Here is a 16,451-nt window from a genome sequence, read left to right as displayed (position 1 = left end):
AAGAGGTACTCACGTGGAACTTGAGAACACGCCGAGCTTAAGTTGACGAATTCCTAAGAACTCGTAGTGAAAAGGAAAAAGTATGACGAAGTCGTCGAAAAAGTAGATGCTAGAATATGAGTAAAACGTGTGTTTGATTGATTGATAGATATCTCATTACAAGGCCCTAGGGTCTATATTTATACCCTGCTCAAAGAGCTACAACCAGACACGATTAGAATTCGAATTCCAAATTACACGGAATCCGTATACAAAACGATTTAAATAACTAAGGAAATAATAAAGCTATCCCCCGTGACAAACTGAAACTCTTCCACAAACCGATCGACAGCTTCCGGACTCTCCCTTCATACCATCGGCAGATTTCCTTGTCATAGTCATTGGCAGACTTCCTTGTCATAGCCATCGGCACAGACACATCACCACCTATAAACTTAGTCACATTCAACCCCTCCTTCATCGGCAACCATCCTCATCGGCAATTCATCCTGTAGACAAAACACCGCCGTCTCATCCTACCGGCCTGGACACGTGCCCAAAAACGGTGTCAACAGCAGGGGGTCCCCCAGTTCTTGGTGTACTCTGACTCACTAAATGTTAATGGGGACTCCTAGACCATTCAGTGTGAGATCGTACAACACCGTGAATTAGGAGATGAGCCACCTAAAGAAGACCCTATGCTTAATGAACTGAAAATGAATGAGTTTTACTGTATGACTTCTTTGGGCTAGGACAACTAGTACCACAGTAGAACCAACACAATCAGAATTAGCAGAATGACCAGTAGCTAGATGACAATGGCCAGCAAGGACACAACAACCAAGCTTTTCTCAATCAGAATGGAGGTCAACACTTGCAAGGAAATGAGCAGATGGGAGAGCAACAGGGACTGGAACAACAGCAAGAACCAAACATGGATGGAGGACTGGGCCAGCATCTGCAGTTTGATCAGAACCACCTGGGTTCATTTGGAGGACAGCATCAGCAACATTTTGCTATGAATGGTGAGATGGGCCACCAGCAACAACAGGTTTGGGTTGAGGCAATCGATCTTAACGAGCACAATCAGGGAAACCCAAGGGAACCACAACAAGTTAACCCTTGGGATCCATGGCCAGCATGGCCTGAAGCACCACCAGCCCAGCAACAGGCCCAACAAGTCCTGGACCTAAATCTAGCGCCTCCAGCCCAGCAAGTCATGCACTTTGATCTCAACAATCTGGCTGACCCTATGGAAGTCATCATTACCCCAGCCAACCCCCCAAGCCAAGCTTATCTTGAACTTCTTGAGATTGAAGCAGTTATAGAGGAGCACATCCCACAGGAGCAGCAACAGAACCAACAGGATCTCAACCAGAACCACATGCTGATAGAAGAAGAGAACAACTTTGTAGTGCTTGGTTTCCCCCTGCCACCACTAGAAGATGTACTGGGAGAAGAAATACCTCTAGACCAACTCATGGGTCAAGAGAATGTAAATCAAAATGTAAATGAGGAAGAAGATAATCCTCAACCTGAACAGCAGGAAGGCCCAGGAGAGGAAGAGATCCCACACAATGATAACATGCATCCACCTCTAAATCATGATGAAATTGAGCTCATCCAGCTAGCAAATGAGGATATGCAGTTAGCTAATGTCAAAATTCAGGAGCACCATCAACCTCCACCTCTAAACCAAGGCTCATAGATACAAGGAAACGAAGCTGCAGTTAACAACCAGCATCTTCAGGTGGGGATGGTCCTCATGCTAGAATTCCATCTGACACCAGAAGCTGGTCAGCGAAGGTAATGTAGAACCCTTTTCTGCTCATATACCCCTCAATTGGATCCCCTTTCACAAATCTGCTAAACTCTGTAGAAACCTTTGGCTGGGCCAAATAGTTCATAACCTGTGGTGCTACAAGACACCTAGGAGATTAATGTGGTAACTTATCCTTACTTGTACCCAAAAGATGTCCACTAGGCACCACCAGATCTTCTGTCACTATCACTGAATTAGATAACCCTCATGCAGATGAAAAAAGAAGGAAAGGAGTCCAGCAGAGCTAGCTAGGGAGGGGACCTCACGCCAAAGACTGAGGAGGCCAAGAAAAGGAGGAGCGGCAAAAGGGCCACACCTATAGTGGATAGCCAAGTACGTAGAAGTGAGAGAATCAAACTTGTCAACAAGGGGTTCAAAAGCTCTGAGTGCACTAATAGGAGGTGTACCACTTGCAACCCACCTACTCTTTCTAACAGAGTAATAAGAAGCCTGGGTTCACAGTTTTGCAGCCTGGACCAAGAGGAACTCTATGTGAATGAGCTGATGAAAGGAGGGAACACAAGATACCCAATCAGTAGGAAGAAAAGCAGGAGCAATACAAGGGACGAAGATGACCCTAAGGAAGGGGGAGCAACCCCAAGAAAAAGGGGAGTGAGGAGCCGAAAGAAAACTAAGAATGGCTCACAAATAGGATCCTTTTATTTCCTAGACAGGCTATGCCACTCCTAGTTCAGTGCTTTAAATATTTTGTTATGTATCCAATCATGTTAGCTTGGAACTGAGACATGTTACTTTCCCTTTTGGCACAATGTACTGTAAGAACCAAGCAGTATGGGAGGGGACTGCTAAATGGAATAAGATTTGCTTTTACCTCGGTTGACTTTAATGAGAATCTATGGTAATGAGACGTGGTTTGTAGAAAAGATATGTGCTACGCATGTATCTATGGTTGCCATCATACTCTAGTCAGCATGAATCAAACACATAACAGAAGCTGGAAGATCTTGACTTGGAACGTAAGGGGCGTAAACTCGCCCTAGAAATGGGATCCTATTAAGAACAAAATTATCGTAGCTCAGTGTGACATTATCTATCTACAAGAAACAAAGAAAGATGATTTTGATTTACCCTTCCTAAGGAAAATCTATCCTCCTCAGTTGATTCCTTTGATTATATGCCTTCAATAGGAACGTCCGGGGGGATGCTTGTTGCCTTGAAAGACACCTTATTCCCAGCTGATACAATAAGCAGCAGCACCTTTGGAATCACCATAGAATTTTGCTCCAGACACAATAACAACAAGTGAACCCTAATATGTGTCTCTACCCCCTGCACTCCAGAAGGGAGAGACGGCTTCCTCGCTTGGTTTAAGAACCTAAACTTAGACTATGCTAGGGATTGGATAATTCTAGGAGACTTCAACCTAATCAGAAAACTAGAGAACAGAAATAGGCCTGGAGGAGATTTAAACAATATGTTTAAATTCAATGAGGCCATTAGTTTCCTAGGTATCAATGAAATTACTCTTCAAGGAAGGAAATTCACATAGTCCAACATGCAACCCTCCCCCTTATTGGAAAAACTAGACTGGTGTTGGCAAATCTTAACACACACCGGCTAGAGTAAGATGTGACAAGTATCTAGAAATGGTGGCACCTAACCAGCACTGCTTAATTACAAGCCTGAGCTGCTACTAGGGTAGGGTGTCAGGCTACCCTGAGCAACGGCTCTAGAAATTCTAAGCAATGCTAAACTCTAGTGGTGACGCAAGATGTACCAAGGGTAACTCTACAAGCGCATAGGTACCGCTCTAGCACTTCAACCGTGGTGAGAATCCGCGGTGTCATAATTTATAGTTTGCTCACGGGAAGCGGACTAAGACTCTCTTAATAAATATATGGATGGATATCCGTGGTTTGTGTCTACTCAATCTAAGTTCACTAGTGCTAATAGGGTGGCAAGCGTAGCAAGATAGAATAATAGATAAGTCAGATAAAGGTAAGTAAAGATAACTGGTAGTGAGATAGCTAGGTGGGAGGACAACGAGTGAGTAAGGACTCCTATGTACCTAACTCTACTTCTGTGTTCTAATCCTAATCAATGTAAATGACTCAACTAGACTAGTATCCAAACAGTCTTGTGTCGTGGGAAGTCGACTGCAATAGGAGGATGAAACTCCTATCCAAGCGGACCTTTGTCTTATGGGCGCCTACAGACCATACCCGACGTGAATAGAACCTATTGGGAAGTAGAGGCCTGTCACGCTTCGCCGCCACCCGCTAACACGTTTGATACGGTGGCATCCACTAATAAGCGCTAGCCTAAGCACCTCGCTTACACTTCTTATAACTTCAGCTATCACGTAAATAGCCAAAGCCCCTAATGGTAGTGGAACACACATAAGGTGTTGAAGACACTAATCTAACTAAGGCAGCTACACTAATAAGACTAAGACACAACACTACTACAAGTATAGTAATGTACTAAGCAATACTCAAAGTAAAGACTTGAAGTAAATACTTAGTAAAGTAAAGAAAGACTATATTAATATAAAGAATGTAATACAAGAGAAAAGGTACAAGAGCTATACCAGACTCTCTAGAAGACAGCTCCGGAGACCCGAGCTTCGCTCGACTCGACTCTAACTCCCACTCTAGACTAGACTAGACTACACTTGATCTCCCAAGTGAGATTTGGAAATGAAATGGTAGATGGAAGATGTGAGATATGAGATGGAGGACCCCTCCTTATATAGAGGTGAGAGAGGGGGTGCCACGTCAGCGATCCGCGTGCTCCTTCCTTCTCCACCCTTGGATGCACCGACCTCCCAACCGCCTTAGATGGACGGTTGGATCATTGCCACACGTGAGGAAGGTCGGTGGGAGTGAACCGACTCTAGATAGGGCCCACATGTCGGTCGGCCGACATGCCCTTTGGCTGACAGTGGGTCACACTGTCCTTCTAGAAGATCCTTAAGTCGGTGGGAGGTTGGGCCAGGTGACATCACCCCATTGGTCGGTCGGTCGACCAACCTTTGGAGCCCTTGGCCCACCAGTGGCTCCTGGTGGTGTCCCCACTTGTCATGTGAAGTGTTGTCTAAAATTGAGCCAAGTTGCACACTTGCTTGCTTCCATGTAGGCCCAAGGATCCATGTGCTAAGTGTTTGAACCGTTGAGAGCAAGCACATTTGGATCCAAGGGTTGGGATTGACTCCTTGGAGTATGCCATGGCTCATGCCATGGGGGAGCCCCTAGTGGGCCCAAACCCCGGTTGGTCGACGTGGGTTATGGGGCCCACAGGGCTCATTTCCTTCTTCCCTGCATTAAACAAGCTAAGAGTACAAGTGGAACTTTATTAGTGATAAATATGTTCATGTGATGCTTATCTTCCTTCAATAGAGGACTATTGATGGGATTTTGAGTATATAGAACTTGGTCTTATTTCCCGTCAACAAGATCCCCCAAGCTTAACCTTTGCTCGTCCCGAGCAAACAATCAAGACTTGGTTCGATTGGATCAGGTATTATCACTAAGCTAACATCTTAATAGTACTAAGTGCAGAACAAAGAACTTCTCCTTGAATGGGAAACTTAGCAATGCTACCACACCAATGTTACTTTAGCACCCATGGGGCTTATAGCATTAACTCAGTCTTAGGATGTTGAGAGATAGAACAACTTTGACTTGACATCTACTTTTCTCATTCTTTAGCAAGTTTCATGCCAGAGGTTTTTTGCTAAGTTTTTTTCAAAAGAAATCTTAATGTTCCTCATATGGTTTCTCTCAAATCACTCAAGTGGTGTATAAATCCTTACCGAGACATATGAGTATGTTGCCTTCTCTGTGTAATCCTACTATAATAAAGGTTTATGTGGAGCTCAAGGTAGGAACAAGGGGATGGTGTACTTACATTGCATAAGTTGTGAAGTTAAACCTCAGATCCTTGGAGGAAGAGTAGTGGCATGCTCGAGATCAAGATATATGTGGAAAGGTGGTATGAGTATGATAGCTAGATGGCTCCTTTATTTGATTGTGCTCTCTCTATTTTTTTCTATTGAGACAAGGCTAGCATTTCTCTTTTTTTCAAGGACTTGATGATGTCCTTTCTAACAAGATGATATTTTTTTCCTATAGCCTTTGCTTTGTGTCTCATCTAACATTTATCTATTAGAGAGAGACATTCTACACTTAGAGCATGGAGCATCTATATTTGGTGGAATGGAATGGTATGGAATGTTGCATACTCTTAGTGTAGGAGCAGCAGTTGTATGTGGATGGTGTGGATCTTGATTTCATTGAGCATGACAAAACTCTAAACCAAGGGTCAACAAGAGTTGACAACTCTTAACACAAGCAAGGAGCCTATGTGCTGGGTTTCTATCATGTAGAGCATATATGGCTTGTGGTAGGAATTTAATACCATTGAGGAACAATTAAGTTTTTATTCATCTTTAAAATTAAATCCTCTAGCATTCATGCATGCTTAGAACAATAGTATAGATCTCTTATCTTAGCTATATCATGTCTCACGACAACTTAGACTTTGTTTTAGCACTTGCAACCCACTACGTGTTCAAGTTCATGATGGTTAAGAATGCTAAGTAGTCCATACTTATAGAAATGCTAAGTTGTAAACAAGTACTAGAAAGACATTAACTAGCAATTTCATCATCATTTCCATAGGAAGGATAGCACACATGATGCATATATACAAAAAGGAAATAAAGCAAATAAATATTTTTTTGGATTTTTTTTGCAAGAAGGAAACAAACAAAATGCAATAAAACTAGAATTAAGTTAGGGGGGGTTGGAAACTCACCTTGGATACCTTAGTAGGGGAGAGAATCTCCCCCAAGCTTGCCTTCTTGCTTACTGGGTGGTTGATACCCAAACCACTGGTCCCATCGGTACTCACTCTTAGCTTGGAGGCTTTGGGCCATGTCCATGTTCTCTTGCATGAGCTGCAAGGTGGTCTGCTATCCGATGTTGATGTTCTCCATATCGTTGATGAGTGTCTCCATTTTGGATGGTGGTTGGCGCCTCCCCCTACCACGAGGGCGAGGGGTGCGCGTTGCTGAAGACGTCCTGGAGTGATGAGGTGTTTCCATGGAGTTCACCTTATCCTCCTCTTGTGGTGCATAAGAGGGACCAACTTGCTGTTGAGCAGCACGGGATCGTGCTCTCATCATCCTATCCATCCCTGCAACAGGGGTGGCTCTATTCTCTCTTCCTAGCCTTAGGGTTAGTGATGAAGCATTATACAACCAAAGGTCCTCATTGGGGAGAGAGACCTCAATGGGATGGTTCCCATAAATCATTTTAAGGCTATTTTTGGGATCTCTTTTAATCAAATTAGCACTCCTAAACATCTGCTCACCTAAAATAGATCTATCATCCTGGATGTACTCTACTTCATTTGTTTCAAGCAAACCCATGGATTCAACAATTCTGGTGATAAGTGAAGTAAAGCATATGGGCATGCTAGGTGCAATGGAGGAGATCCAGAAAGGTACTAGCCACTTGACAGGTGAAAATTTGATTTTGTTTACCATGGCATAAAGGATTTGCAATTCTTTATAGCCTATATCATCCATAGTAGGACCAGGGAAGAGAGTGACTATGATCCAGATGTACATGAATCTTAAGGTTGGGTTGTGGATTTGGACAGGTCTACGAACAGAGAGTGACTATGATCCAGAGACATGAATCTTAAGTAATCAACTTCCAAAATGTAGCTAAGTCAAAATTTTGCAAAGCATGATCTATATCTAGGTCACAATCTTGATCAAAGCCTAGACATGTACTCAGCTCACTCCAAGTTAAACTGTAATCTTTGTTGAACATGCAAAAAGTTACTCCCGTATCGTTTGATTTTAGTGTGGCAAGAAATTCTTGAGAGAGTACTTTTATACCAAATTCAGGAACTTGCCAAAACCAGCCCCAACCAATGGCATAAAAGACAATAGGAAAGTCAGTGCTCATACCTGATTGGTCCAAGTGTTGCTTGTCAAAGACAGCGGTGTGGTTGAAGCTGCAAGTGCGAAGGGTGTAGAGCTTCCCTATCTCCTCATGAGTGAGCAAGAGGTTGTCGTGGGGCTCTAGTATTCTATCAGTGGGGATGAAGGGAGCAAGTGTGTGCAGTTGTTCCTCCTCTACCCTTTCATGGCTCCTACTCTCGGAGTGGTGAGAGCTCGAGGATGAGCCATCACCCTTCCTCTTTTTGATGAGCTTGGCGGTGATGAATTTCTTCATGCTAGCTTCACAAGTGAACAAACAAGACCAAGCTTCCTACTATACTACTATGCTGAAGGGAAATGTTTTTGGGTTTTTAGCTACTATTACACTAAGCTTGAGAAGACTTGGAACACTAAAGAGAAGAGAGAAGGCCAAGTGAGCTCGAGATGATTCTGCTGGTTTTGGTGTGGGATTGAGCTCACATTGGGTGACTATTTATAGGGGTGAAAGGGCATGGCAAGTGTGGGGTATAAACCCCTATACCCTCATGGGTTGACATGGGCCGCACCATCAAAAGTGGTTCGGCCCACAAGATGAAGACATGCGGCGCACGATGCTGGTCGGCGTGCACCACAAGGCTACAAGATATTGTACCAAATAGGATACTTTGCTTGTAACTCTGTCCCTTTAGGATATATAAGGAGGGGCAGAGGTCCCCTAGAGGACAGGTCATACACAACAACAACAATTCAATTAAACTCACAACAATATAATCAGACGCAGGACATAGGTATTACGCCCACACGGCGGCCGAACCTGGATAAAATCCTTGTCTGTGTCTTGCGTCGCCATCAAGTTTGTAGCTTGCGCACCTGTCTGCCGATAAACTCCTACCATGGGTATACCCCAAGGTAGACTGCCGACTAGCTTTCGTCGACAGTGGCGCACCACGTAGGGGTGTGCGTACAGCTCTCCTAGATGAACAAGATGGCATCATCCCCGACTTCGCGTCCATGGCGGGCGGCTTCACGTTCATCGTCGGCTTCAACAGCTTCACCGCCATGACCATAGAGGAGGCGTAGATCCGATCTGTGCCAATCACTTCTTCATCGACATCGGCCACGGCTCCAACCACGCTGGCTACGACTCCGACTACTCCAGCAACATCTCCGACCACGCCATGTCACCCGCTTTCCTGCTACAAAGGGAGGTAGATCGACGACACCGACCTGCCCAGGCTATCGGCCAAGTTGTTTGGCCTACTTGCTCTGACCACTAGTCACAATAATAATCACCACGAAGAATGACACTATGACAACCGCGACCACTGTCATGACAACAAGTCAAAAAGCTCGAGGGCCAGACAATTTTGTCGCCACCGACCAGACTTTCGTCCAAAGATAAGTACACTTCTAATATTTTATTTATTATTGGCATAATATTTTTTATTATCCTTCAAAAACAACTTTTTGGATAGTCAATTAGTTTTTCTCCTACACGAGTTTTCCAGAGCTAGCACTGTCTTTGACTCCTCCCTACACGTGCATGAGATCCACCCTCTGCGTTGCCGGTGGTCGGCAGTAACTTTCTAGCGAGGCTGGTAATCCTATGCGTGCCTAGGTTCCGCATCTCATGCTGATTGTTGGCTAGACCAAAGCTGGTACAAGCTCTAGGATGAATTAACTACTCATGCTAAATTTATAACAAAAAATCTAAAACTTATCTCAGTGCTGATTTTTTATCTAGAGTTTATTTATACATCATGTACTACCTCTTCTCTATATTATTTTTCAGGAGTTTGGCCCAGTCAACAAGCTACGCTCTGGGACTTGTCGACTATTCCCTACGCTATGCTCAGGGACTGCTCCGACCACCGAGCATGTTTACGTTCCCAACCACGCTCCAGGACTTGTCGACTAGTTGTTGACACTGGCTAACACCATTTAGATACTAGGTTGTCATCCCCAGCATGGTGCGAGAGTGTACAAAGGTATTTATAAATGTAAAGGCTCTCTAGAAAATAATCTATTTTATCCGCAAGCGCATAGATAAAACACCTCATTGTAGCATTTCACCAGGATAAGTATTCCAGGTATCGTTATTTATAATTTTGCTTGAGAGAACAAAAGGGATGAAATTAAAATAAGGACAAAATCTATCAAGGCATAGACTAGAGATAAACTTGCAAGAACATGATTACTAATGAGAAACTCGTCACACAGTCACATACTTAAGCAGGGGGTAAACCATAAAGATAAGGATAATGAATTATAAGTTCAAGGGATAAAGAACACAGCGATTAGAAATTAGACTACTCCTCATATATGTAGGTGATGTCGGATTAGCTAGAGAATGGATTCTAAGTTATCTACTAACTACTAAGTCATAATCTACTCTAGTTATCTACAAGATCATGTATAGCATAAAAGACTCTTCATTCATGTATAAGGAACATTGCTAAAGTAAATTAGAACATCGCGAGACTTACTCCACAATACCAGTTCTGCCTGTCCTATCAACGGAGGGTGGACTATATAAGAATCAACGAAGCTGTCACTATCACGAACTACCACACGACCCGGCCAATAGGATACATTTGCAGATAAATAACATCTAAGCACCACGCTCACATGTGATCTATCACCTAACTCCCTCGCGTCAAGAGCTAAGCGCTTTGCAAACTTATACATAAACTCATTATCAATCATAACTATATCGGATGTTGAATTAGAGCAAACTAAGAACATAATAATTAGAGACATAATGCAATTAGAACAAAGAATTAGAGAAAGATATGAATAATACCAATCTTTATACCCGAAGATCCGAATCCAGAGCGTAGTGCTCTACTTCTCTAATGCGTATCTAATCAAACCTCTAAACTTGAAGGATTAGGGAGTAGCTAATTCTAATTCTCTGTGGGAGAGAAGCTCTAAACCCTAACTTTGATGGCTACCTCTGAATAATGATTTCTTCTCTTCTCCTCTCTCCCAGTGGTGGAGAGGCCTTAGTTATATAGTCCTTTCAAGTGAATTTGGGCCGTCAGATCAAACCGACATTGATTGTATGGTTTAGATTGATCCTTTAGGTCGGTGGAGATCTCCCACGAAATAGAGTCCTGATTGGACTCACAGAGGGGGCGGGCGCCCAGGGCAGGAGGGCGGGCGCCCTACCTCTGGCCCCGTTTCGCCTCCGCTTCAGTCTCGTGGCTTCTGGAGTCTTCTAGATTGAAGAAAATTGCGCGGCACGTAATTATCTCATTGTAAACATGACATGTGGGCCTTCTCTCCATATTCTCTGATAACCCCCTGTAGAAATAGATAAACACCAAAGCTCATGGAATTCTATCAGATAAAACCCTAATTCTAGATGTTTGTTTCATATTGATCCTTTTTTATGTTTATTTGATTATTAATTTTAGTACTTAAGGACCGTCAACACTAGTCTCTATGTTGTGCTGACCACCGAGCACGTTTACATTCCCAACCACGCTTGGGGACTTGTCCACCAACCCCTACGCCGTGTTCGGGGACTGTGCCGACCATCGAGCATATTTACATTCCCAACCATGCTCGAGGACTGATCGACCAGTCTCTATGCCGTGCTCGGGGACTGTGCTGACCACCGAGCACGATTACATTCCCAACCATGCTCGGGGACTCATCAATCACTACCTATGCTGTGCTCGGGCTTGATTTGATTACTCTCCAACCACAGCTCGGGGATTGCTTTTCTAGGTTACATATGAATTGGACGAGATAATTTTAATTTTTTAGACCTTGCTACAAGGCTCATACTTCGCCTTCCAGCAAGCTCGAGGACTACATCGGTATGATGCATCTGGCGATGCATTTCAGTATCAGATTTTCTATGTGGTTTTTTCTCTTTAGACCCTAGCACCACATGCCTACGTCACCTACTACCAGGCTCGGGGACTAAGTGGGCACACTTCACCTTACGGTGAATATGCTTGCTTTTTGAAAGTCTATACTTTTCAGAAAAGTAAAGTGTGCACATTTCATCAGGAAAGAAATATTTTTTGATTAAGAGCACCATGCATTCTTCGAACAACCTGCTTCTTCGATGTCAATGTTGATCAACTGTCTTTTGAGTTAGTTAAAATACCGTTGCAACTGTTCAGGCGATTTTCCTGCTTATCGAAGACGTCAAGCCTCACTTGTCGAAGAAGCTCAAGACGGTGTGTTACATCACAATACACGGTGCTCGGGGACTAGCTGTGGGGGTATAAACCCCTATACCCTCATGGGTTGACATGGGCCGCACCATCAGAGGTGGCTCAGCCCACAAGATGAAGACGTGCAGCGCACGATGCTGGTCGGCGTGCACCACAAGGCTACAAGATATTGTACGGACACTTTGCTTGTAACTCTGTCCCTTCAGGACATTTAAGGAGGGGCAGAGGTCTCCTAGAAGATAGGTCATCCACAACAACAACAATAATTCAATGCAACTTACAGCAATATAATCAGACACAGGACGTAGGTATTACGCCCACTCAGCGGCTGAACCTGGATAAAATCCTTGTCTGTGTCTTGCGTCGCCATCAAGTTCGGAGCTTGCGCACCTGTCTGCCAATAAACTACTACCGTGGGTATACCCCAAGATAGACTGCCGACTAGCTTTCATCGACAGCAAGACGCCCCCATAGGGCTGGTCGGCTGACCGGGGTTCACCCCCTTTGAAGCATGCCTTCAACTATGGACAGGAGACCTAGCCTCGTGCTTGCAAAAATTCACCAAGTGGGACAAAAAGCACGATCGGTCGATCATGACTTTTTGCCCCCACCACTTTAATCATGCTATGTTGGGTTGTCTGATAAAGATGGTGGTGGTCTTGACCCAAAGTTGCTGCTGGTTGCCTCGGATTCCCATGTTTAGTGTTTGGTGAAAGAGAAGGAGAAAGCAAAAGAAGGGACAAGCACCAAAGTGATTCCCATGGACCATGGGGACCCTTAAGCATGCATTGTTACTCCCTATGCTAGCTTTGGTTGTTGGAATGTTCCCTAAAGCATCAAAGTGCTTCAAGTAGCATCCTAAGCTAAAGTCATGAGCATTGGACAATCTCACCTCGAATTCTGGCTAGTGTGTTTGTTGACACTTGCTAACACCACTTGAATACTAGGTTGTCATCCTTAGCATGGTGCCAGAGTGTACTAAGGTATTTATGAATATGAAGGCTCTCTAGAAAATAATCTATTCTATCCGCAAGTGCACAGATAAAATACCTCATTGTAGCATTTCACGAGGAAAGTATTTCGGGTATCGTTATTTATAATTTTGCTTAAGAGAACGGTGGAGGTAAATAAAATCTATCAAGGCATAGGCTAGAGATAAACTTGCAAGAATATGATTACTAATGAGGAACTCGTCACACAGTCACTTGCTTTGGCAGGGAGTAAGCCATAACAATAATGATAATGAAATATAAGCTCATGGGTAAATAACACAGCGATTAGAAAATAGACTACTCCTCATATATGTAAGGTGAAGTCGGATTAGCTAGAGAATGGATTCTAAGTATCTACTACCTACTAAGTCACAATCTACTCTAGTTATCTACAAGATCATATATAGCATAAAAGACTCTTCATTCATGTATAAGGAATATTGCTAAAGTAAATCAGAACATAGCAAGACTTACTCCGCAATACAAATTCTGCCTGTCCTATCAACGGAGGGTGGACTATATAAGAATCAACAAAGCTGTCACCATCGCGAACTACCACACGACCCGGCCAATAGGATACATTTGCAGGTAAATAACATCTAAGCACCACACCCACATGTGATCTACCACTTAACTCCCGCGTGTCAAGAGCTAAGCGCTTTGCAAACTTATACATAAACACATTATCAATCATAACTATATCAAATATAGAACTAGAGCAAACTAAGAACATAATAAATAGAGACATAATGCAATTAGAATAAAGTAGTAGAGAAAGATATGAAATAATACCAATCTTTATTGATGAAGATCTGAAATCCAGAGCGCTAGGCTCTACTTCTCTAATTCTGTCTAATCAATCTTATAGAACTTGAAGGAACTAGGAGTAGCTAATTCTAATTCTCTGTGGGAGAGAAGTTCTAAAACCCTAACTTTGATGGCTTCCTCTGATAATGATTTCTCCTCCCCCTTGGGGTGGTGAGGCCTTGCTTATATAGCCCCTCAAGTGAATGTGGGCCATCAGAGCAAACTGACATTGATCGCACGGTTATTCTTGAAGATTAGAGGTGGTGGGGCACGATCCGCGAGACCTGCTCTGATTGGCCACCACGGCAGGGCGGGCGCCCAAGGGGGGAGGGCGGGCACCCTGCCCCCGGGCCCGATCGGCCTCCCGTTCATTCCCGTGGAATTCTGTCAGATAAAACCCTAATTATAGGTGTTTGGTGCATATTGATCCTTTTCCATGTTTAGTTGATGGTTAAATTTAGTACTTAAGGACCGTCAACAAACTCCCCCAAGCTTACCCTTTGCTCGTCCCTGAGCAAACAGCTAAACTCAGATGGATCAGGAGTTGCTTCGATGTTTTCTTTCCTGACAGGCACACATGCTTTTACATAAAAATTCTTCCAGATTAGAGTGAAGTGTCATGGAGCTTAGTACCTGCACTTAAGTCTTAAGTAATCAAAAGACAAATAGTTAAGCCAAGCACTATTCCTCCTATCTATACTTTACCTTTGTTCTGGAGTTTTGCATAAGTTTTCAAAAATAAAACTCAGAGTTCCCAGCTATGATTCTCTCAAGTCTCTTTATATGTGGTATTTGTGGATCCTTACAAAAATGTCACTTACCTAAAACTAAGGGAATGTTTACGTGGAGCTCATAGGTGTGAAAAAAACAGCTCATACATATGTTGTCTAATTGAGCCATGGATCCAAAGGAACTCAGCATATAATTAAATCGGGATGTGCATGTGTGGTGGAGTAAATGATAGTGATGGTGGAAATATAAGTGATGATAAAACTTACTTCTCATTGCTCCTCATATTGCTATCTCTCCTCCTCTCTTGATCTTTGCTTTTGGGAGAACATGGGCTATCTCTCTTTTTTTTCAGGTGGGTAGTAAATACCCCTAATTCTACTGTCGGACACTTGTCCATTTTTTCTGCTCAGGCGGGCATCTTTGTGCCCCTAATTCTACTCCAGACACTTGTCCATTTTTACCTCTCGTCTCACTCTTTTCTTTCTTTTTCGAGGTTCCGGGGACTTGCCCCTTTTTATTTCCTCGCATATTTTTGCATAACCCATGCCTCTTCTGCATTGAATCTTTTTGGAGAGAGAGAATAACAACACTTGGGACAATGAGTGATAATAATTTTAGCCATTTTAATGAATGGTGGTGGATGGTGTAGTAGATGTGTGCAAGTGAATATCTTAATTTAACCACATGAAAAGCTCCTAAGGGTCTACACAGCTCGATCAAACTCAATGTGAATATAAGTAGCAAAAGATGTAGAAATTATAACATATGGCTATGGTAAGAATTTTGTAATGCTAGGAACTCATCATGTGATTTGCAAGTTTTTAAAATAAATCTCCAGAACTTAGTGTAGTAGGAACAAGATAAACAGTAGCTCAAACTTTATATCATGTCCTTCTCTTACCTAGACTTTGGTTTTAGGTTCATGCTTCCATAGATAGTGAATTTTAGTTTTAGTAATTCCTGGAAGAACTTTAATATAAACGCTAGGTACTTGAAAGTAAGCAAACAGAGCAACTGTTCATCATTTCCATCATGCATTTTTTTAATCTTTTTATTTTCCTAGAGATTAACACTTAGTAGATAAATAAAGCACACTTATCTACACTCTTTTTATTTTGTTTTCATGTTTATAGAATGCAGCAAATTAAAGCAAGAAAAATATTTATTGGGTTTTCTAAGTTTTTTTTAATATAAATAAAACACTAAAACAGAAAAGAATAAATAAGAGGAACAAATAAAAACTTGCTTGATAAAACCGGGAGGAACTCCCCCAAGCTGGATGTTGTTGTCGGTCTTACCCAATGTTCTAGAATCGCATCATGGTGGTGATGTTGTTGTTCATCGTCGTGGTGTCTTACCTCAGTTCTTGTACTGCAGTGGCGTGGTCCTGGTTCCACTTTTGTTGCTGTTCCAAGACTCGTCCATGTTCTGCTTGCCTATCTTGGATGGCGAGAAGGGTGTTGTCGGTGCTGTTGAAGAAGGCGCTAGCCTCTTGGTAGTAGTCGTTCGTGAAAGCATAAGAGGCGTCAGAGTACCGTCCTGCATCGAATTGGGGCTGGGATCTAGACCCTGAAGCTCCATATGGATCAGTGGATTACCTGCCTATATGGAAAGGCGGGTTTGTCCACTGGTGATCTTTGCCCTCTGGCCATGTCTCCTGTGTTGGCTCTTGTGGTTGAGCATGTCGAACCCATGGGTCTCGAAGGACTCGGGGGTTGTAGTCGCAATAATGCAGGTGCGCTGCTTCTTCCGGCCCGGGATCAGCTCCATATCAGGTGCATTCTTGATGGGTGGTCATCCTTTCAGATGCCACTCGTTGTGGAGCTCTCTGGTTTACCGGTGTCACTGCAGTCTCAATCAAATAATTTTGAATGACATAGAGGCCAAGGTTCGGGTTAGGTAACCGAATCTTGCCTTTATTATCGTATAACATATACATTACGTTCCCCTCTTTTTTCAACATCCAAGCTTGCCTAAATGTGTCATAGCCATGATAAATTCGTAACTCG

The 16,451-nt window shown here is 43.1% G+C and overlaps 1 protein-coding gene across 1 annotated transcript; it reads left to right on the top strand.

Annotated features, from left to right (window-relative positions):
- On the top strand, positions 872–1,687 carry LOC110433710. Its single transcript, XM_021456225.1, has one exon. The coding sequence runs from the start codon at positions 872–874 to the stop codon at positions 1,685–1,687; it is 816 nt and encodes a 271-aa protein (XP_021311900.1).

The sequence above is a fragment of the Sorghum bicolor genome, chromosome 3, assembly GCF_000003195.3.
Source record: "Sorghum bicolor cultivar BTx623 chromosome 3, Sorghum_bicolor_NCBIv3, whole genome shotgun sequence".
Taxonomy (NCBI): domain Eukaryota; kingdom Viridiplantae; phylum Streptophyta; class Magnoliopsida; order Poales; family Poaceae; genus Sorghum; species Sorghum bicolor.
Note: the sequence above shows the minus strand (reverse complement) of the source record. Positions and strands in the feature narration are given on the sequence as shown.

Bases quoted from the DNA above. Each gene is read 5' to 3' on its own strand.
- LOC110433710 (XM_021456225.1), top strand. From the start codon at position 872: ATGGGAGAGCAACAGGGACTGGAACAACAGCAAGAACCAAACATGGAT.